This window comes from Bos taurus, chromosome 1 (genome assembly GCF_002263795.3).
Source record: "Bos taurus isolate L1 Dominette 01449 registration number 42190680 breed Hereford chromosome 1, ARS-UCD2.0, whole genome shotgun sequence".
Classification (NCBI taxonomy): Eukaryota; Metazoa; Chordata; class Mammalia; order Artiodactyla; family Bovidae; genus Bos; species Bos taurus.
The window spans coordinates 82,904,280-82,927,189 of record NC_037328.1 but is presented as its reverse complement, the minus strand read 5'-3'; the positions used below and the strand labels follow the sequence as shown (position 1 = coordinate 82,927,189).

General features: G+C 51.0%; 2 protein-coding genes across 9 annotated transcripts in view; one reads left to right on the top strand and one right to left on the bottom strand.

The window, feature by feature from the left end:
• The first annotated feature begins 44 nt into the window (after positions 1-44).
• The window catches only part of ECE2 (endothelin converting enzyme 2), a 32,549-nt gene continuing 9,683 nt past the window's right edge, over positions 45-22,910 (top strand). The window contains exons 1-8 of one of the 8 annotated variants that reach the window (NM_177956.3): positions 45-272; positions 4,890-5,173; positions 18,514-18,600; positions 18,953-19,088; positions 19,299-19,514; positions 19,964-20,088; positions 20,204-20,350; positions 20,500-20,565. In NM_177956.3, the coding sequence (NP_808871.3) occupies positions 77-272; positions 4,890-5,173; positions 18,514-18,600; positions 18,953-19,088; positions 19,299-19,514; positions 19,964-20,088; positions 20,204-20,350; positions 20,500-20,565 (1,257 nt within the window). In that variant the 5' untranslated portion in view covers positions 45-76. Of the gene's footprint in view, positions 273-4,889; positions 5,174-5,843; positions 6,158-18,162; positions 18,261-18,513; positions 18,601-18,952; positions 19,089-19,298; positions 19,515-19,963; positions 20,089-20,203; positions 20,351-20,499; positions 20,566-22,910 lie in introns of those variants that run through there. The other 7 variants (NM_174046.4, XM_059885669.1, NM_177958.3 and 4 more) reach the window with 7 other exon arrangements.
• Positions 6,718-8,873, bottom strand: CAMK2N2 (calcium/calmodulin dependent protein kinase II inhibitor 2). Its single transcript, NM_001114514.2, has 2 exons — positions 8,647-8,873; positions 6,718-7,749 (listed from the first exon to the last, which is right to left on the bottom strand). Exons 1-2 carry the CDS (start codon positions 8,813-8,815, stop codon positions 7,679-7,681), a joined length of 240 nt encoding a protein of 79 aa, NP_001107986.1. The 5' UTR covers positions 8,816-8,873; the 3' UTR covers positions 6,718-7,678.

Here is a 22,910-nt window from a genome sequence, read left to right as displayed (position 1 = left end):
CATTGGCTACATTGGAGCACCACGCCCCGCCTAGAGGTGGGGGCCAGTTGCCCTCACTGTCCGGCAACCACAAGCAATGGCTTGTCTGGGGCCTTCCGCACAGGTGCCGGAGTTACCAGAGAAGAACTGCGGGTACCGCGAGGTCCAGTACTGGGACCAGCGATACCAGGGCGCTGCCGACTCTGCCCCCTACGAGTGGTTCGGAGACTTCTCTTGCTTCCGTGACCTCCTAGAGCCGGAGTTGCGGCCGTTGGACCGTATCCTCGTGCTAGGTAGGTAGTTGCGGGGCTGCCCAGTCCAGGTGGAGATGGTTGGACGGGCCCCGCCCCTTGCTCTGCCTGCCGCTCTCCGAGGACACTCCAGTCAGAAGTCAGGATCCAGTACCTTTAGAATCTCGGCAGTATTTCACCGGGGCAAACAGGAGCCAAGAGATTCTTAGTCCCGGGACCTTCAGGGGAAAGACAGTCTCTGAGTCTGAAGGTGGTAGGTAACCCATGACCCCGTTACGAACCCTGGGGAGGCCGCCTCGAGCACTGGCGAGTTCAGAGGACCTAGTTCAAGTCCCAGCGCTAGTTGACTGTGTGATTTAAGACAAATCATAAACTCTGAGCCCTGAATTCACTTCTAGGGACTGAGAATTCAAGTTGGATAAGGCACGTGCGTTCACCTTGAGCGGAATGCCTAGCGCTTTTCTGTTTGCGCCACTGGGTCATTGTCTCCTAGAGAGTTCTCTCTTGACTCCAGACTAACTGAAACTTGGTCCTCTGTCGTCCCGCTCCCCCTCTTCCTCCCCTGCGCCGTGTGTAGTGAGGATGAGGATAGCGCCCTCTGACGGGAGAGTGCAATCAAGATTGGTGTGATTCCCCAGAAGGGGTAGGGCTTCCCTGGTGACTCAGACAGTAAAGAATCCGCCTGCAATGTGGGAAACCGGGGTTCGATCCCTGGATTGGGTAAATCCCCTGGAGGAGGGCCTGGCAACCCGCTTCAGTATTCTTGCCTGGAGAATCCCCATGGACAGAGGATCCTGGTGAGCTATAGTCCACGGGGTCTTAAAGAGTCGGACACGACTGAGAACAGGATGGGTCTCTGAGAGATCCAACTAACCCCGACCTTGGAATTCTCTTCCAACTGCCAGTCTTGAGGGCTCCAGTGAAGTTTGATTAAGTAACGGATTTCCTCCCAAAATCTTGATATTTTTAAAAGCATGTGTATGATTAAGTGAAATATTTCACATATGTGAGACATTTATATGTAATATATGTAAAGCATAAATAATAACTCGAATGTGTGTATATACCCTACTCAGTTTGAGAAATAGAGCATTCTTCAGACCAGAAAGTGCTTAAGAACTTGGACCCTGGAGGGAGCCAATTATGTAGGGATCTTGGCACATGTAATCTTAGCTGTGGAATCATGAACAAAATCATGGAATGGTAGCTGTGGATCCTGGACAAAATACTTAAATTTATGTGCCTCCATTTTCTCAGCCTTAAAAAAAAAAAAAAAAGAGTACATACTTACAGCTTTTAAGATGATTGAGTGAGTATGAAAGAAACCTAGAAAAATGCCCAACAAAATTAAGCCTTGTATATTCAATGTTTTCTGTGTGGGCCCCTAAAGCTCTTCCCCCCAGAGGTTAAAAACTCTCTTGAATTTTGTGGCTTTAAACCATTACATTTATTTATAGATTTAACATAGATCTATGTTTTTCAAGCTTTAGTGTAATAACCTGGAAAACTAGACCCACTTTGATTTTCTAATTCTAGGGATGGTCTAAGGCTGGTCCCAGGGATTTGTATTTTCAACAAGCCTGCAGGCTGATTCTCATGCTGGTGATTGGTAGAGAAACACTGCCTTAAATTCTGCCTGACTAGGAGGTATTCTCTTCTGGATAGAGGAGGGAAATGTCTAAAGATCAAAAAGAAAAACTTTCCAGACAGAATTCCTAAGATCTAAGAACAGGACCCACAGCTTGGGGAGTACCCTATGTCACATTTCACCTAACGAAACACATTGAACACCTGATGCTAGGGAATGTGGTGGGCCCTTCCTAATTTATTTAATTCTCATGACAATCCTTAGAAGTTAGCGAAAAATATTGAGACCTATTCTAGCTTCAGATCTGATCAGATCAGTTGCTCAGTCGTGTATGACTCTTTGTGACCCCATGAATCACAGCACGCCAGGCCTCCCTGTCTATCACCAACTCCCGGAGTTCTAGCTTAGGGTTCAGTAAATTTTTTCTGAAAACTGCCAAATAGTAAATATGTTAGGCTTTCCAGGCTATACAGTTGCTGCCACAACCTGAAAATGGTGATGGCTGCTGTAATAGTGTCTTCTCTATGGAGCTACTGGGAAAATAAACTGAGATAATCCTTATAAAGTACTTAGCGTGAGACCCAGTGTTCAAAAACTGTTAGCTATCATTATTATTATTGAAAACGGGAGTCAGAGAGGCACTTTCTCTGGGAATGCTCAGAGAAAGAGGACCTTGCCTGAAGACTTGTGTGTCTAGTCCCTATGGCTAGGTTCCTTATTGCTGATGAGTGTATGTGCTTGCCCCATTTTGCTGTCATTATACTTCTCTGGTTCTCACTTCTTGCTTGACTCCAAGCTCTGTAGAATCTTTTGATTATATTTTTGTCTTAAGTGTGTATTTCCTATAGAGACACAAGGGACTGACCAGAGGATTGACTGTCCAGACCCCATGATGGCTATTTTTCCTGTTATTAATTAGTGAACTGGTATTCTGGTTTATACTTCAGTCGCTTGGTGTTGGGGATAGCATTCACATAGCTCTGGGCTCCCATATGATGCATTCTTGGATCTTGGATCCAGAGCTCTTTTTCCCTAAGGCCCCACCTAGGGAAACAGTAGCTGTTCCAAGCCTCATCTTAGTTGTTAGTCCCAAGTCACTACTTTGTGGGCATAAAGTGGCTCTGTGATCAAGTTTTGTTTTCCCTCCATCTTTAATAAAGTTGTCTTGGAAGATGCCATTCCTGTACCAAAGGGGACAGTGGGTCTGTCCACAGTTTGACAGAGCACTGCAGGCATATGAGGTCAGGTGTTGGGTGATGAAGGCATTGTGGGTCAGAGAACTTAGTGGGATTTCAGCCTGAACTGAGTTAGGGTCTCCTGCTCAGTCACCCTCACCTCCTGTCCCAGAGCCTGTTGTGGTTCCAGTGTTGGGAGGCACACATTGGGTTTTCCTAGGCAAGACAGTACTCTTCTTGTTTCCCAGAGTCTGAGGAACACAACAAGGGCAGCTGAGGACCAGTCAGCAGTATCTGGCATCTGTCCAGGTGCCAAGCTCTGCCTGCTAGATTAGGGCTATCCCAGCAGCTTATTTTGTGATCCTCTTAGGGAGGCAAATGGGGATTAAAGGCAATCTGATCCCAAGATCTGGGGATCCCCATGTGAGGCCACCAAGAACTGTCATCCAGGCCTGTTCTCGGTGATACTGACCACAAGAGGGCCTAGAAGAGGCCAATAGATCTTTGAGGAAGACCATGCCCATTGGGCAGTAGGTCCACATCCACTCCTCTAACCTCCACCCTCCCTCCATCCCTTTGGGACTGCTTCCCAGAAACTTCCCACCAGAGTGTTATGATTCTTCAAGACTCTTGATTGGTTGTCAGTTCACCTGAACCTGTTAGCCCACCCACCTAAGGTGGGGACAGGGACTCTCCCATGTGCTCCTGCAGCCTGTCCCTATTGAAACACTCATCACATTATGAGGCAGTTGCCTGATTACACATCTGCTGCCCTCACCAGAGCATCAGCTCCTTAATGACAGGAGCTCTGTTCGTCAAGAGAACAACAATATGTGGTGCTCAAGTGTACATGAAGAAATTATTGGGTTGGCCAAAAAGTTCGTTTGGGTTTTCCTATAAGATGTTATGGAAAAACCCAAACAAACTTTCTGGCCAATCTAATATAGGCAGTCATCTCCACTGTGTGTCCCCACTTAAGTTTCCCCTTCTACTTGTTGATTCTGCCTTAGAAACCCAAGTAAGATAAAAACCCCTAACATGAAGTCTTCCCATGGTTGATGTCATCAGAGGAGAGATTAGGAATTAGGATAATAGTAGTGTTATCCTATTAATAATACTATATGCCAGTATTATCCCCGGGGCTTCCCTGGTAGCTCAGTTGGTAAAGAATCCACCTGCAATGCAGGAGACCCTGGTTCAATTCCTGGGTCGGGAAGATCCGCTGGAGAAGGGATAGGCTACCCACTCCAGTATTCTTGGGCTTCCCTTGTGGCTCAGCTGGTAAAGAATCTGCCTGCAATGCAGGAAACCTGGGTTTGATCCCTGGGTTGGGAAGATCCCCTGGAGAAGGGAAAGGCTACCTACTCCAGTATTCTGGCCTTGAGAATTCCATGGACTGTATAGGTCATGGGGTCACTAAGAGTCAGACATGACTGAGCAACTTTTATATTATAATATTGTCCCCATTCTGAGTCTGAGAAAACTGAAGTTGAGAGTTGAATGACTTACCAGGGCTGTATGACTGGGGATATCAGAACCCAAATCCTTGAACTTTTAAGTTCAGAGCTCCTACTCTTTGGGTGTTTTAGTTGTTAAATTTAGCCCATCACATCCTGTATGTAGGGTAGGTATTGTTGTCTTCATTTTTCTGGCAAGGAAATCCAAGTTCCTAGTATGTAAACAACTTGCCTTAGTCCACACAGCCAGGAGTGATAGAGCCAGGACATGTGCCCAGATCTGTACGACTCCTGGGCTCATGCTCTTGTACCATGCTGCTTCTCCCTCAGTACAGGAGCCTTTGGGATTCAAGAAAACAGGCCAAGAGTGGATAGATAATTGCGGAGGTGAGAACCAAAGCTAACTAGACCTTTTGTCACCCACCCCTTCTCACCCCAGGCTGTGGAAACAGTGCCCTGAGCTACGAGATATTCCTTGGGGGCTTCCCTGATGTGACCAGTGTGGACTACTCATCAGTAGTGGTGGCTGCCATGAGGGCTCGGTATGCCCACGTGCCCACGCTGCGATGGGAGACCATGGATGTGCGGGCACTGGGCTTCCCTAGTGGCTCTTTCGACGTGGTGCTTGAGAAGGGCACACTGGATGCCCTGTTGACTGGTGAACAGGATCCCTGGACTGTGTCCTCTGAAGGTGTCCACACTGTGGACCAGGTGCTAAATGAGGTGAGGGAGCAACAAGGGAAAGAGGGCTGTTCAAGAGCTGGGGAGGGTTTCCCTGGTAGTCCAGTGGTTAAGATTCCTCGCTTCCACTGAAGGGGGCATAGGTTTGATCCCTGGTTGGGGAGCTAAGACCCCACAGGCCACAAGGCCAAGAATAAATAAATAATTTTTTTTTTTTTTTAAAGAGCTGGGGATGAAGGGTTAAGGTTTTAGGAGACTTGAAGAACTTAGAAGCCAGAGGAGGCATGGTTTGGAGCAAGTAGTGGGTCACCTTCAGGATTCTGGTTACCTGAAGGAAGAGGATGTTAAGCTGGGTCAAGATTATAGGGGGCTGGAGTGGGCAGGCTCCCAGAGGTTGAGGACTGGATACTGAGTTGCCACAGAGATGAGGTTGTGGCCAGACCCCAGATAGAGAAGGTCAGCAGTTGAGAGGAAAGCAGTGCCCCCTGCATCTGACATCATTCCCATGCTCCTACCTATCTAAGATGTAGCCTGACACCCATGGAACAGCCAGAGGCAGAGAGGGAGCCTCAGCCTTTTGCCATGGAAAGCCGTGAGCTACTGGATGCAGGGTAGAACCTGAGGTCTCACTGGGAGGGGATCTGGTGCAGTACTGACCTTTAAGAACCTGGAGGTGGGCTTCTCACCAATGGCTTCTCTATCTGCCTTGCAGGTGAGCCGAGTGCTGGTCCCTGCGGGTCGGTTCATCTCATTGACCTCTGCTGCCCCCCACTTTCGGACAAGACACTATGCTCAAGCTCATTATGGCTGGTCCTTGAGGCATGCAACCTATGGCAATGGTTTCCAGTTTCATTTCTACCTTATGCAGAAGGGCAAAGAGCTCAGTGTGGCTCAGCTGGCCGTTGGGGCACAGATCCTCTCACCCCCTAGACCTCCCACCCCATCCTGCTTCCTCCAGGACTCAGATCATGAGGACTTCCTCAGTGCCATTCAGCTGTGAGGCCATAAACATGGTCCTTCAGCCTCCCTTTCTGCTCCAGGCTCAAGTATTTGGTATTCCTGACTCAGGGTGGTCAAGTCCAAGGTGCTCACACCCCAGGGGCATCATGTCTAATATAGAGCTGATGGAAGCAACCCCACATGAAAAAAATACAGGTACAGACCTCTCTTGGATTCCCCAACTGCCTCCCCCACCATACTGAATCACCAGTAATTCATCTCCAGCACAACCCTTCTGCATGCCAGCCAGACTTGGACACTTACATCCCTGGGGCCTGCTACTGACCCCCATCCAACCTAGATTAATTGACAGAAGGCTGCAGACTTTGAATCTAGATTGCTTCTGACCCCAGCTCCAGCCCCAACTCTGGTGACCTATCCTGCTTAGGTTGTATTATTTACCCAAGGAGACCACGCTATTATGGTGTTTCCAGGCCAGACTGACCTGCCTTTTACTTGCCAACCCTTCTTTGCCAGTAACATGCACCTGAGATTCCCAAGTACCTTATCCCCTCCCTAAAAAGAACTGGAGCCATTTGGGGCTGACTTCTTAGCAAACCAAAGCAGCAGCTACACACACACACACACACACAGGGAGGTCTGTGTTTATTCACACACTCCTGGTACAGTGAGGATGGAGGAACATTTACAAAGGACACCCCCAGGGGTTGAGAACATCTCCAGGGCCACAGGTGTCATCCAAAGATGCAGTGCAGCCCCTGTTTGGAATCCCAGGGGCAGGACGCAAAGGTCCAAGGTAAAATCAGACCTGGGCCCTTGGAAGGTGATACCTTGAGGGGAGGAGGTCTGCCAGAGAGCCGCCTGGAATCAGGCATGGGCAGACTGGTCATGTGATTGGTTACCATGTTGGGGGCTTGTCCCATCCCAGCCTCAACATCCATCCTTTCTGCCAGGCGCAGAAGAGCGTGGCCGAGACCGTGGGGGGCAGGGCATGAACCATGAGGGGAATTAGTAAACAAAGAGTCGGATATAAAAATACAAATGTGCTGAGGAAGTCCCTTAGAAAGAGGCTGAGGCTGGGGTCACGCCAGACAGGGGTAGGGGTGAGGAGCGGCTGGGCTCGGAGGGGTGGGAAGCTCATGCAAATACGCAGCCAAACATCCCTGGCTGCGCGCGAGGTCCGACACTGGCAGGCAGTCGGTTTGCAGACCAGACCTGCCGGAGAGGGGGCGGGGCAGGGGAGCCGTGCGGGAGGGGACGGGCCGGGGGTTGAGGGCCGCGGGTCTCTGTCCGTTCCGGTGTGCGGGGTGGGGCTGCGGCCCGAGGTTCTAAAGTGCAAGAGCGCGGCGGCGGGCTCCGGGCCGGTCCGCGCCGCCGCTACCGCCGCCGCCGTGGTGCTGAAGCGGACAGCTCCGGAGTGCCTGGCGGCGGCGGCGGCAGCGACTGCAACCCAAAGGCGGCGCGGCCCTGCAGTCCCCGCCCGCGGGCGCCTGGGCCGGGGCGGGGGGCGACGGCAGCCGCATCGCCGGCCCGCGCTCCTGGCCGCCGCGGGGCTGGGCCCGGAGCCTGCCGCCTGAGCCGGCGCGTCTACACTCCGGACGGCGGCTTCTCCCCCATCCCCTTCAGCACGTCGTCTATCCGGTCATCCTCGATCACCACTGCGCAGGGAGAAAGCGCGTCAGCCGCGCGGCCTCGGGGGGCAGCGGCGAGAATTGGGCCCCGGGTCCTCGCGCCCCACTCAGCTACTGCCCGTGGCCCAGAGACGCCCCTGGGATCACTGTGCTACAGTGCCCTGCCCATCTGCTCTTTCCTGCCGATTCAACCCAAGGCCGACCCCCAGCTCCCATAGACCCGCTCCTCTCTTTGCGGAGGAACGCCCCTCTTCCTAAGACTCCAGCCGTTCAACCTTCCAGTCCAAACCCTCCCGCCGCCTGAGCTCTCCTACTTCCGAGCTGATCGGAAAGCTTTTGCTCATGGGATCCCCCTCTTCCACCCTCCCTTCAACAGGATCCTCTCCTCAACCCGAATCTCCATCTATTCCAGCCCTCTCCCCAACCTAACCTTGTGGTTTCAACCCCTCTTCCGATCCGGGCACCAACAGAGCCCCTTCCCCATGCAAACAACCAGGACAACCGAACCCCCCGCCCCACTGCCAACTCTCCAATGGGCATCCCTCCCCTCGCGAAGATTCTTCCGTAGCATACACCGTCTCAGCGTTTGATCCTGTAGAAGCGGCCAGTCGCCCAACGTCCCCACTTCAGGCAGCCCCGAATGCCCTGGTCGGCCCCTCCCCCTCGCCCGTGTGCCAAGGCTCTACTTCCAGAGGTGGCGAGCATCGAATCCGGGGCACTGCGTTCCCAGGAGAGGGGAAGAGGGGGACACAACACTGCAGCAGGGACCACCCTCTACCCGCCACCCCCCGCCCCCGCCCCAACCGCGGCTGGCTGCGCTGGTCTGCGGCAAGAGCTGAGGGCGCTTGGCGGGGAACTGCAGCCGGGGGGCGCCCGGGGGAGGATTTCTGGGTCAAGCGGCGACTTCGGGTCCCGGCCGTGTACCTCTCTTGGCTCGGCCGATCTGGCCCAGCTTGGGGGGTCGCTTGGCTTGGTTGCCCGCGAAGAAGGAGTTGGTGTCCTGCAGGCGACAGCTGAAAGAGAGGTCAGAGCCCTCGGGGTCGGCGCCGAAGCGGCCCATCTTGTCCTCGCTGTAGGGCAGGATCTCGGACATGGCGGGCGCGGGACTGCGGCGGGGCGCGGGCGGCGGGCTAGCTGCCGGACCGGCCCTCGCTCAGCAGGGGAGCCGGCGGAAGGATGAAGTCATGCAGCATCCGGGGCTGCGGAGCCAAGCGGGGCCTCCTCCCCCGCGCCTCCGCCTCCCCGGCCGCTGGGCAGGCGGCGGCGGCGGTGGTGGCGGCAGCGGGGACCGGGCGGGGGCGGTGAGCGGGGGGCGGGGGCGGCGGCAAGAGCGGAATGACGATGAGCGCCCGACTGCCGCAGAGCGGGGCGGGCGGGGCGCGGGGAAGGAGGGGCGGACAACCGGCCAGGGGTGGGAGGCAGGGAGGCGGGCCGGGGGTGGGGTGGGGTGTGTGTGTGTGTGTGTGTGTGTGTGTGCCTGGACCCGAGCGCCTCCGGCTTTCTGCGGAGATACGGGAGCGAAAATGGGGGGGGGGGGTCCTGCCATTGGCGGGAGTGGCGCCTGGGCGAACCGTACCGGCCACAACGGGTGCAGGATCTGGCGGGGAGAGGCGGGACTGGGGGGAAGGCAGGAGCGACCCCGGCATGCGAGGGGCGGGAGGAGAGTCTTGCACACAAGCTCTGAGATGCTTCTAGAGGCACTGGGAATTGGGGAGCGGGTCGGGGCCGGAAGCAGGGCCAGCATTCGAAGCTGGGCGGACACCGGAAGCGTGGCGGGGGGAGAGTCGGATACGCGGGAAGGTGTGCGGGAACCCGCAGGACGCAGGAATAGCTCAGGCCAATGGGTGGTGTCCCCACTTTTGGCGCGCTCTCGTGTGGGATTGCTCTTCGGGTCTGAAACTGTTCATCTGGAGTCTGTTTCTGTGACCGCCTTCTGTTTCTGTCTGTGCCTATTTATTTGTCAGTCTAACTCGACGTCTCTGTGTCTCTGCCTTGGTGACCCATTTCTTTTTGTGTCGTAGTCTTTGTCTACGTCTCTCTTTTTTTAAATTTAAGCTATAATATTTTGAGAAAGACCTTTGCTTTACACAGCAGTAAAAAATTATGTATTGTACATGGCATGAGTATGTGACCAACTCTTTGCGACACCAGTGACTACTGTAGCCCGCCATGCTCCGTCCTTGTAATTTTTCAGGCAAGAATACTGGAGTGGGTTGCCATTTCCTACTCCAGGTGTCTACGTCTATCTCTTAAGTGTCTCTGTTCTTCTATATCCATGCTTGGGCTCTTGTGTGCCCCGGTGGTACTTGGGGGCCTCAGGAGCTGGGAGAACCGCAGGGCGCGGCGGGCGCTTTGAGCCCGAGTTTCGGCGCCAGCAACAGGGCTGGGGGTGCAGGTCTGCCTTGGTGCGCGCGTGTCGGCCCAGTTACCGAGACTCCTCCAAGGAGAGAGCCGAGATTAGTGCGGAAACTCGGGCTCAAAGCGCGCGCTGCGCGCTGCGGTTCTCCTAGCCCCAGAGGCCCGCGCGCTGCGCTAGCAGTGTAGGAGGAATGAATGACGGCGTCGCGGGGGGGCGCGCTGGCTGCAGGTGACGCGGGGAAGCCCGGAGCGCCTGAGGACGCGACGGGCGCCGGTGAGTCCGGAGGTAGAAGGGGAGGGATAGAGGGCGTCTCCGCCCTGGGTGCTGGGGATCACGTGACAGTTCTCGTCGCACCGAAGACCACGCACCCTCTTCTCTCCCTCCTCTGGCCGTCAGCGGCGGCGTCACCTGCTTGCTGGCGGGCTGGGGCTCTGGCGCAATCTCTGGCCTTGGGGGAGGGAGGTGTCGCACATTCGGTGACAGTGACGACAGCGCTGATAAGGATAATAATCATCCGAATAATAATCATTAAGTCCATACTCAAGGCGAAGGGTTCTCTACCGTCGCCGAAGCCCATTTCCTCTCCCTCTAAATCACATAGCTGGTGAGGCGCCTAGTGCTGGGTCTTCTTCCTCCAACAATTGTTAGTTGCAAGGACACAAAGGCGAATGCCATCATGGCTGCTCTAGGACGAGGCTCGGGAGTGCCAGAATTGCCTCTGTACAGCCTCACTCAAGACCAAAGACCTGAATGAAATTAAAGTTGTTCAGTCGTGTCCTACTATTTGTGACCCCTATAGTCCATGGAGGAGAAGGCAATGGCACCCCACTCCAGTACTCTTGCCTGGAAAATCCCATGGACCGAGGAGCCTGGAAGGCTGCAGTCCATGGGGTCGATAGAGTCGGACACGACTGAGCGACTTCACTTTCACTTTTCACTTTCACGCATTGGAGAAGGAAATGGCAACCCACTCCAGTGTTCTTGCCTGGAGAATCCCAGGGACGGGGGAGCCTGGTGAGAGCTTCCCTGGTGGCTCAGAAGGTAAAGCGTCTGCCTGCAAAGCGGGTTCGATTCCTGGGTTGGGAAGATCCCCTGGAGAAGGAAATGGCAATCCACTCCAGTACTCTTGCCTGGAAAATCCCATGGACGGAGGAGCCTGATAGGCTACAGTCCATGGGGTCGCAAAGAGTCAGACACAACTGAGCGACTTCACTTTCATAGTCCATGGGATTCTCCAGATCAGAATACTGGAGTGGGTAGACTCACTTCTCCAGGGATCTTCCCAACCTAGGGATTGAACCCAGGCCTCCCGCATTGCTGGTGGATTCTTTACCAGCTGAACCACCAGGGAAGCCACCTGTACAGCCTCACTCAAGACCAAAGACCAAAGGCCTGTCCCTATCAAACCCTCCTCTGCTGTGTCCTGGTCTCTGGGATGAGGGCTGGAGCTGGAGGTGGAAGCCCTGTTGGGTGAGCAGAGTTTCCAGACCTGGAAGGACAGGAGAAGCTGGAGCTCAGGGTTACTAGGGGAGAGGCCAAAGAATTCCATCCCTACTGGAGGTTGTTCAGCCCTGGGTTCCAATCCAAGCTCTACCACTTCCTATGTGACCTTGAGCAAATAGTTTTCTAATTGACCCCACAATTAATTTTTTTAAATTAGTGAATTGGTACTCGTAACATTTTAGGGAGATATGGAAAATCACACAAAATCTTTCATATATACCATTCCAATCTTTTTCTCATGTATTTGCATAACATGCATACATACTTCTCTGAGCCTCCATGTTCTAGTGTGAAGCCTAGAGATGATAGAGCCTACACTAACAGTTTTGTAGAAGAACTTGTTTTAAGGTGAAGTGACTTGTCTCAGGAGGTAATGCACTGCCCCTACCAAAAGTGATCAAGGGCCCATCTGGGTTCTTGCCAAGAATAAGATGAGAGCACTGGGTGGGGAATTGAAACATTTCTGGTTTCTCCTCTCAGAATGAGAGAGAATGGAGGAATAGCAATTTTGGAGTTTATTTGGTTAGTTCCTTCTTAAATAATCTTACTTCTGTAAGACATATGCTGCATTGTGATTATGGCATAAGTGCAAAATTGTAAAGATATAGTAATACGTGATTCAGCTATGTTGTGAAAATTTGGAGTGAGTTCATTTTTTTTTATAATTTTATTTATTTATGGCTGCACTGGATCTTCACTGCTGTGCATGGGCTTTCTCTAGTGGTTACTCTCTAGTTCTGTTGCATGGACTTTTCATTGTGGTGGCTTCTCTTGTTGCAGAGCACTAACTCTAGGCACAGGGGCTTCATCAGTAGTTGTGGCACTTCTCAGCATGTAGAATCTTCCCAGAGCAGGAATTGAACCCGTGTCCCTTGCATTGGCAGGCGGATTTGTTAACTAATGGACCACTTGGGAAGTCCAGAGTGAGTTCTTTAAATTATGATACTCTACTTAAATTCTGATGTTCTGCATCCCTGTCCATGAGATGAAGATTCATTTTCACAGGTAAAGTGAAGTAAAGTTTGTTTGGATTGTTCTGACAATGCATTGAATTTCTTTTGAAAGCCCCTCAAAACCTACTAGTGGGGAATCCATACGTTCTCAGCAGAATAATATGCCTTTCAACAGTTGCGTATTAATGACACTTTTATTCAAGCGGAAACTGTAGGCCTGTGTAGTGAGCTGGACAGGGTCTCGGAATAGACCTTATTTGAAAATAGGGTCTTTGCAGATGTTAATTAGTTAAATTAAGCTAAGGTCATACTAGATTAGGGTGCAGCCTTACTGGTGTCTTTGTAAGAAGATGACAAATGCACAAGACATATACACGCTTGGGAAGGCCTTGTGAGGAAGCAGAGATAGGACTGGTGTGGCTGCAAGCCAAGGAACACCTAGCATTGCTAGGAGCCACAAGAAGATGTAAGAGGCAAGGAAGGATTCTTCCTTAGGGCTTACTGAGGGAGCATGGCCCTGCCTAGATTTTGGACTTCTCACCTCCGGAACTGTGAGAGAGTAAGTTTCTGTTTTTCTTTTTAGTGTTTTTTTGTTGTTGTTGTTCTTTGTTTTCTGGCTGCATCCCAAGGCATTAGTTCCTTGACCAGGGATCAAACTTGCTCCTCCTAAAGTGGAAGCAGTGTCCTAACCATTGAACTGCCAGAAAATTATAAGTTAAGTTTGTAAGTTACAAGTTTCTGTTTTAAGCCATCCAGTTTGTGGTACTTTGTTACAGCAGTCCTATGAAACAAATACAATGTTACAAGTATTTCAGGGGTCATCCTTTTACATCTCTCATGATCATGTCTCTCCTTCCTTAAGCTCTCTGGGGACCCTTTGCTCTCACCCTGTCCCTCAAAGAAAGCCTATACCACGAAGGTATTTCTGGGATTCTTCTTTTTAGCAGAGGCTGATAAATCACAAAAAAGAATGAAGCAGATCTGTGTGGATTGACATGGTAAGATCTTTAAGACCTGTCAAAATATCACCAAATAACAAGTGTAGAGTGTGATTTCACATGTGTGAAAAAGTATAGACACATACCTATGCACACTTACACACACATACACAGTGTATTTAGATAAGTAAGTACATGTAAAAGAAAGAAATACATACCAAACTGCTGCTGCTGCTACTTCTAAGTCACTTCAGTCGTGTCTGACTCTGTGTGACCCCATAGACGGCAGCCCACCAGGCTCCCCCATCCCTGGGATTCTCCAGGCAAGAACACTGAGTGGGTTGCCATTTCCTTCTCCAACGCGTGAAAGTGAAGTCGCTCAGTCGTGTCCGACTCTTAGTGACCCCATGGACTGCAGCCTACCAGGCTCCTCCATCCATGGGATTTTCCAGGCAAGAGTACGGGAGTGGGGTGCCGTTGCCTTCTCCACCAAACTGCTAATAATGGTTATCTCTGAGAATGGTACAGGGATCCTGGCAGAATGAACTTCATCTTTTATTCTATATACTTCTGGAGTATATTACATTTGCAATAAAAGAGTTTTAGTGATTTTTTTTTTAAAAAACTTTTGAAACCAATGGTATAGTCCATTTATCAAACATCACACTCTGACCTGAAACAAATCAGTTGACTTAAAAAGAGATTCATGGTTAAGAGCATGGAGTTTAGATTCAAAGCAAGAATCTTCCTTCTCCTTGATGTGTGACCTTTTTAGGTATGTTATTAAGTTTCTCCCATCTGGACAATGATATTGGTAGACTCTATCTTACTGAGTCATCATGAGGATTGAGTAAGTTAACATTCATAAAGTGCTTTGGTAGTGCTAGATAATAGAATTGTTAGCTCTTATGCAGAAAAGCATAAAGAAGTTAAAAGTAACCTCATTATTAGATACATTGATTAACATTTTGTTGCATGTCCTTTCAATCTTTTTTTTAACCTATGCTTTTATACTTTTTTGCTTCACAAAAATGAGATTTTATAATTATTTTTCTCTCCCACTTAACTCTATATGGAGACCATTTCCTGATAGTATTAACTCTTTTCCATCATTTGTAAATGATGGAATGTTTGGATGTGTGTATGTATGTTTGATTTATTTAACAAGACCTCTACCTTTGGACATTGAATCCCCTCCCATTTTGTTATTATAGATGGTGCTGAGATGAACATATGGTATAGGAGAAAAACGGCCCAAATATTTTGTAGCTCTTCCAATCAAGAAGTAGACTCTTCTTCTCCATCCCTAAATCTGATCATTTGACTTGCTTTTCTCAGTGGGGACCTTGGCAAATTTGATGCCAGTAGAGTCTTGAAAAGTGTTTATATACTGGAGCTTGCACGTTTTTGGTTGCTAGGAATTCTCATACCACCATATGAAGAAGCCTGGGCTAGCCTGGTGAAGGAGAGACCACATAGAGACTGGGCCCAGTCATCTCAGCTGAGGCCCAAACATGTAAATGAGGTCATTCAGCTAGGCCATTCAGCTCCTGGTGAGCTGACCCAGACCTGAAGAACCACACAATCAACCTACTGAACATGAAAAGTAATAAATGTTTGCTATTTTAATCCATTAAGTTTGGGCAGTCTGTTATTCATTCAAAGCTAATTGATACAAACATGCTATAGATAACATGCTTATTCCTAGAACAATTTCCTAGAATTCGACTTTCTAGGTAAAAAATTATGTACACATACCTGTTGATTCATATTGCCAAAAAGACTGTGTCAGTTTATAAGCCACCATCAAGACTGTGTCAGTTTATAAGCCACCAGCAATATATGAAGATGCTCACTTTCCCCATCTTTGTCAACATTGAGTACTAATGTGTATGTTATCTTCATGACTATATGGTTCTTATAAGTTAACACATAAAACATTTTCCATTCCTTCTCAATTCACAATCAATTTAGAGAAAAACTGACCTCATAAAATTAAACTTATAGGAAAATAAGAGCAGAAAATAGAAAAATAATAGAATGAGAGAATAAAACAGAGTCAAATATTATAAACACAGAGGAAGTAAAATAGAGTTATATAAAATAGAAGAATCTCCAAGCCTATGATACATAAGGTACTTAACATGTAGTCAGGAATAGTTGTGAATCTGATAAACTATCTGGGTTATGAAAGAGGCATGGAAAGGAAATATCCATTTAGGCCAAACCTAGTGAAACTGGAAATACTGTATGTAGAGGTACCAGCCTCTTTCTTATGTGGTTGCATTTAATTTTCACAGCAATACACTGAGTAGAAACGATCCCACCTTGATGAAGAAGAATGAAAGATCAGAGCTTTCAAATAAAGATTATATACCTGATAAAGAATGGAGCCCAGATTTGAATCCAGGTCTGTTTGGCTTGAAAACTATGTGCTTCCTCTTATTCATCCAGAGAAGATGTAGCAGAAGACTAGCAACTAATGTTGGGAGGAAGTATGTCCTCCTTTTGATTCATATTGCCAAACTGCTCTCCAAAGAGGAGTCAGATTGCCTGGCTTTGAATTTGAATTTCAGCTCTACTACTCACTAGCTGTGTATCTCAGCCCCTCTATGCCTCGGTTTCCTCACCTACAAAATGGCTTCACAAGCTTCATAAGCCATTTTGTGTGCCATGAAGATAAATGAGTGTGTTGATGTAAAAATACCTGGAACAGTGGCTGGCCATGGCACAGTGCTATATAAGCTTGCTACTTACAGTATGGTATTACAACAGCCATAGGACTATTTCTATGAGTCTGTTGCTGGAAAGTCCTTATAAAGAAGTTTGCTTCTACTCACATGGCCATGTCATGGTGGGATTTTCTATATGACAGGACTGACCCTGTGGCCATGTTTCCCTCCATCCAGGCTTGGGGGAAGTGGGAGAGGTCAGCAATGTGATGCCACATAGTCAACTTATTGAACATAAACTCCAGAGACTTGTCCCGTGTGGACAGGAGAAGGTTGTGCTGCTGCAGACCACAGTGCGGCTGGATGAGAAAGTTCCTTACTCAGGGAACCCTTGATTAACCTAGAACCCATGTTCCCATCTGGGAAACAGAACAGGCTTCCTCCAGCCATACAATTCTCATTTCCACCTATAGGATTTTAATAATAACTACACCAACAATAACAATAGCAGCGAGAGTACCCTTTATGTGCCAGAAATTGTCCTAAGAATTTTACAAGTATTGTTTCATTTAATTCTCATCACCATCCTTTGAAATAGGTACTATTCTTATTTCCATTTTACCAGAGAGGAAATTGAGCCTGGATCCAGAATCTTTCATCCTAACTATGACACTGTACTGCCTCTTATTTGAGAACATGCAGTTTTGGGGTGAAAAATGCCAAAAGAAAGAAATCCAGCAGTTTCTCAGTCATACATCATTTACCCTTTCTCAGCCACAAGAGCATTTCAAAATTGTTAGAGATGCTCACAGCAAGATGTTTGAGAACTGAGGTTAGAGTCAAGACACGGGTGTGGATTTGCTGCCATTCCAAGCCTTCTCAGGTCAAATCCGAGAGAGGTGGGATGAGGATGAGGCACTTTTAAAAAATTTGTGTTTTTTTTTTAAAAAAAAAAAAACGACCAGACACTCTTCAGTGAAGCAGACTGCAACACCACCAGGCCTGATTAAGGAATGACAATATGGAAGGCAGATGGCAGATGCATAGACGCCACACTATTGCCTTTCAGTTAAATATTGCTTGGTGTTTTTTTTTTTTTTCTTGTAAACCTCCCAAATAAAGTGGTTTGCTTTTCTCAAGTTAGAAGTGTTAGCTCGTCTTTTCTTTAAATATCTGTGCATGGCTGTTTTTTTCCCTGCCGATTTGTCACCATCTGTAACCCTCCCTTTGTGAGATGATCTGATGACAACAATTATCTTGGAGAGTAAAAGTGCAGTCTTGAAGCAGCGTGTAAGGGTGGACTCAGAGGGTGCGCAGTGTGTGTATGCTGCCCAAGCACTGTGTGTGTGTGTGTGTGTGTGTGTGTGTGTGTGTGTGTGTCCAGAACCTCAGGGCAGAACACACGTTGTCTCTGGGTGCCTGGTAAGTGTATACCTTTTGTGTGAACATGCAGTCTGTGCGTGGTGTTGTGTGTGTGTGTGTTTGTGGACCGTGTGTTGGGCTGAGTGCCTGCCTGTGTACTTTGGGTCTATGTGCTCCCTGTATAGATACAGTGCTGACACCCTGAATGTGGGTCACCTCGGGCGTGCTGCTCTGTGTGTGTTGGCTGAAGAGGGGCAGTGCGGACAGCTGGGGGAAGACGTTCCCCTGAGAGCGTAATTTCTCAAAGGTGTTTGAAGGGGAAGGGGAGGGCCTGCAATTTCGGGGATTGAGCAGGGTTTTCGGTCTGGGTCAAAGAAATGTAAATTAAGGGAGGCTTGCAAGAGGGTGTTGCTTTGCGGTGCTGACCACAAAGCGGGGAGGGAGACTCGGAGCTTCTGGAGGGCGGGTGGCTCTGGCTGGGTGCAGCTCTGTGGGGCGGGCCGCGGGAGCCAGGACCGGGCGCCCGACTGATGGCGGGGCGCGGCCGGCGCGCTCCTCCCCTCCCCCACCCCTACCCGGAGCGCCGCGCCGCGGGGGGAGGGGGGCGCCGGCAGGCGGGGGCGGCGGCGGGGGCCGGCCCCGGGCCGAGGCCACGGCCTGGGCGACAGCCAGCCGCCGGGAGCCCTAAGGTGCCGCCGGCCCCGACTCCAGCATGAGCGTCGCGCTGCAGGAGCTGGGCGGCGGCGGCAACGTGAGTGCGGGCCCCGGGCTCCGGGGGAGAGGACCAGGGGTGGAAGGAGCGGAGGGGCCCGCGGCGTTGGGAAGCGGCTCCGGCTCGCGGACTAACTTGACGGGCGGGGGTCGGAGGGACCCAGGCTGGCTGGAGGGAAGGGGCCCCGCACTTGAGGCAGGAGGGGCCCGGCCGGGCGAGGGGCGCCGGGGCAGGGCCGTGGGCGCGCAGCCCTCTCTGCCTGACCTGGGTCGGCGCCCCGACTGTCTGGCAGATGGTGGAGTACAAACGCGCCACGCTGCGGGATGAAGACGCTCCCGAGACCCCCGTAGAGGGCGGGGCCTCCCCGGACGCCGTGGAGGTGGGCAAGGGGGTCTTCCCTGTCTCACCAGGCCCCCCAGCCCTGGCATGACGCCCGGCACACCCAGGAGCTCTCTGGGTTGCCCTGGAGGGTCACTTGCCCCCACCTCAGCTCCGTCTCTGGCCTCTGCGCTAGGACTATGGGTGAGGCGACTCTAAGCCATGACGTTGCACAAAACAGGCTCAGGGCTCAACTCAGCCTGCCTCGTTGCCCCTGTGCCCCAAGTTAACCCTGTTAGCAGTCTTTGCTCCATGGCTCTGGAAACTGCCTGGGCCTTCACCCTCCAGGAGGACTTCTGTCGTCCGGTCGCCCACCTGAAGCTTGCTACTCCAGGTCCTCCTCTGTTCCCCAGGCGGGATTCCGGAAGAGGACCAGTCGCCTCTTGGGGTTGCACACCCAGCTGGAGCTGGTCTTGGCTGGTGTCTCTCTACTGCTGGCTGCCCTGCTTCTGGGTTGCTTGGTGGCCCTGGGGGTCCAGTACCACAGAGGTAGGTACTCCCACTCCTGTCACTAGCCCTCCTAGCTGTGGGGACTCTGGAGGCTGATGGGGGGAGACCTCAGCCAGCTGTCCTCTGGCCTCCCAACCTCCCTGTTGGGAGGGAGGGCCTCATGGCCTGTCGCAAAGCATTTGCCTCTCCCAGACCAACTGACGGTCCCCTACCCTCCCCACACCCCACCCCTCATGTCCCCTGCCGCAGACCCATCCCATAGCACTTGCCTCACAGAGGCCTGCATTCGAGTGGCTGGAAAAATCCTGGAGTCCCTGGACCGTGGAGTGAGCCCCTGTGAGGACTTCTATCAGTTCTCCTGCGGAGGCTGGATTCGGAGAAACCCTCTACCTGATGGGCGTTCTCGCTGGAACACCTTCAACAGTCTCTGGGACCAGAATCAAGCCATCCTGAAGCACCTGCTTGGTGAGTGGGCCTACCAGGGAAGCGTTGTATCAGGTACGTGCTTCGTGCCAGCACAGGGCTCGGCGTTTAGTAGGTACTCAATAAATGTCCAGGAATGAATAAGGGGATGACTGCCAGCCCTCCTGGGATAGGGATGCAGACACTGGGGGCTCCTGAATGGTGAAGTTGGGTTGAGGGAGCAGATCTCTGAGGACAGTGAAGGAACTCTCTGAGCACTGAAGCATTGCTGAGGGGTTGTAGACACCAGGGAATCTGTTGGGCTTCGAGATCTTTCAGAGTCTCCCTGGACAAGGGATAGGAAGCTCTGCTCTGCTGTGGTTGACAGTCTTCCCATGTCTACATTAGGAGCAGTGCCCCCTTGAGAAGACAAGGAGAGGGATCAAGCAAGGATCCGGACCCCTCTCAGCAGTTAGCATGGTTGCCATCCAGACCTGTGTTCTCTCTGACAGAAAACACCACCTTCAACTCCAGCAGTGAAGCTGAACGGAAGACGCAGCGCTTCTACCTCTCCTGCTTACAGGTGGAGCGCATCGAGGAGCTGGGTGCCCAGCCACTGCGAGACCTCATTGACAAGGTAGGCTCCTGGGGTAGGCTGTGAGTGGGGGAGCAAGACAAGCCTTGGGAGAGGATGTGGCCCCAGAGAGCTTCGGGGGCCTTGTGCCAGAGGTGCCACCATGGTCTCCACTCAGATTGGTGGCTGGAACGTTACGGGGCCCTGGGACCAGGACAACTTCATGGAGGTGCTGAAGGCAGTGGCAGGGACGTATAGGGCCACCCCCTTCTTTACTGTCTACGTCAGTGCCGACTCTAAGAGTTCCAACAGCAATATTATCCAGGTACTGGGCTGGGGAAGGGTGGAGAGGGACTTATGGACTATTTGCTGAGGCCACACTCCCTTCCCCTGTGATGGGCTGGCTGGGGTGGCCTCCCTGCACAAGAGTCCAGATTTCAGGGGGAGGGCTCACTGCTTATCTTACTGTTGCAGGTGGACCAGTCTGGGCTCTTTCTACCCTCTCGAGATTACTACCTAAACAGGACCGCCAATGAGAAAGTAAGGAGGATTCTCAGAATATCCACCCGACACCCTTGTTGAGTTGGGCTGATCCCTGTTTACTTTTCCCTTTGCTCAGGGTCAGAGTGGGGAAGGTGAGCCCATCCTGTCTCCCAGCCAACCCCCTTTCTTTTTTTTTTTTCTTTTCTTTTAATTTATTTATTTTTGGCTCCACTGTGTGGGCATGCAAGATCTTAGTTCCCCAACCAGGGACTGAACTTGTGCCCACTCCCCTCAATACCCTGACTCCCCCAACACCCCCACCCCACCCCGTGCAGTGGAAGCTCAGAGTGTTGACAACTGGACTGCCAGGGAAGTCCCCCCTTCCTCCTTCTTTCTCTCTTCATTCTCCTCTCCCTGCATTCTTCCCTCGCTCCTTTCTACCTTTTCCTTCCTCCTTTCTTCTTCTCTTCTTTCCTTCTTTCCTTTCTCTTAGTTTTCCAGGAAAACACTTATAGGTACCCATTGTGAGGTGTATACTTCAAAGCCTCTGTCACAGGATGCTTTCAGTGCAGATGGGTTCATGGGCCTGGATAGCTGAGAGCAAGGCTCACAAGAGGGGCCTCTAGGGCTCAGGCGAGATCCAGCAGCTGGAGAAGTTTTCCTCAGGAGGTTGCATTTGAGCCAGGCCCTGCAGAATATCTCGGGCTGGGTGGGGCATGCCGAGTTTAAACAAAAGTGTTAAAGAAGGAAAATCTAAGGTGTGTTTGAACAACAGGAAGGGGTCCAGTTTGGCAAAGTGTAGAGCTCAAAGCAGATGAGAGGGTGGAAAGGTGGGTAGGGACTAGTTATTGAGGGGACCTGCAATGCTACACTGAGTTTACTGTATAGGCCCCAGAGAGCCACTGCATGCTCTGGGGCAAACCAGGACTGCCCCAGTGAGCAGTGCTTTGGGAAGGCAGTTTGGCTGGGTGTGAAAAGTAGATGCAAGAGAGGGAGTCTGGAGATCAGTTACTCAAAAGTGTCTGCAGTACTCCAGGCTCTGAGTCTCTGAGGACCCAAATGGAGGAAGTGGCAGAAGGAAAATCAGGAAGGGGAAGATGCAAGAGACATGCGTGTGTGCTAAGTGGCTTCAGTCATGTCTGACTCTTTGTGACCTGGTGGACTGTAGCCCACCAGACTCCTCTGTTCATGGGATTCCCGAGGCAAGAATAGTGGAGTGCGTAGCCAGTTCCTTCTCTAGGGGATCTTCCCAACCAAGGGATGGAACCCTTAGTCTCCTGAATTGGCAGGCAGGTTCTTTACCACTAGTGCCACCTGGGAAGCCCCACAAGAGACATAATTAAGTCCAAGTCATGAATTGTTAATGCCTGGATGTTAGAAGAGAGGAGATGAAAGAGGAAGAGATAAAGATAGTTGAGGCTGTGTGCCAGAATGATGGTGGGATGGAGTGGTCCTTAGAGAATCTGGGGTATTTACAGGGACAGCCAGTTTCAAGCACATTGTGGGTTGGGTGTTGCTATCACAGGAAAAGACAGACTTTGAAGTTAGACCTTGATTTTAATCCCAGCTTGGCAGCTTGGTGCAAGTTGATGAAGGTCTCTGAGGCTGTTTCTTCATTTGAAAAATGGGGATCATAGCATCTACTTCATTGCGTGCTTGGGGACAGCAGGAGGGTGCAGGTATATGATTCTGTATGTGGCAGACACTCGAAGTGGGAGTTGCCTGTTTCAGCGATGTGAGTGTGAGGGAGCTGGGCACCATCTCTCTGGAGAGGTCAGCAGGCAAATATGAAAGTTGAGTGGGGTTCTGAAGAGAGTACAGGCCTGGAGGGAGCCAAAGGCTTGAGGGGCCTCTCCTTAAAAGCCTAGACAAAGGCTTAGGAGAAGTGAGAGAGAGGCAAGACTGAGACTAGAAAGAAGGAGATCCTTGTATTTCAAGAGGCGGAGGGAGGAAGAGAGACTTCTGTGGAGCAAGGCAACCAGGAAGGGCTTTGTGCTTCTTCCATTCACCCCCAAACATTACCAAGCATCCCTCAGACAGACCCTCCACTAGCATGTGGTGAACAAGACACTGCCATTCAGTGGAGAAGGCAGGAAACAGGACACATGCAGCTGTCCTGTGAACAGTTGCTGTTAGAGGAGAAGTGTGGCAATCCGAGAGTCCTTTAACAGAGAGCCAGCCTGGTCCTAGGGTGAGGGTAGGCTGTGGAGAAGAGAGAGAGAATCTAGGCAAAGGAAACGGCTGATGCAAAAGCTCTGAGAGGGGACAGGGTATGTCTTGTTGACAGATTAGAGAGGGGAGTGGGAGGGGAGAGTGGACCAAGTCCTTCTGGACAGGTTGGTAGAGTCCTGTTATACATAAACACTATGGGTCAAGTTTAGCATTGATCCCAAAAGAAATGG

What these genes read in the sequence shown, in the direction of transcription:
- CAMK2N2 (NM_001114514.2), bottom strand. Translation starts at nt 8,815, where the DNA reads ATGTCCGAGATCCTGCCCTACAGCGAGGACAAGATGGGCCGCTTCGGC. An exon ending in GATCGGCCGAGCCAAGAGAG is followed by an intron (nt 7,750 to 8,646) that starts GTACACGGCCGG and finishes CTCCCTGCGCAG; the next exon opens with TGGTGATCGAGGATGACCGG.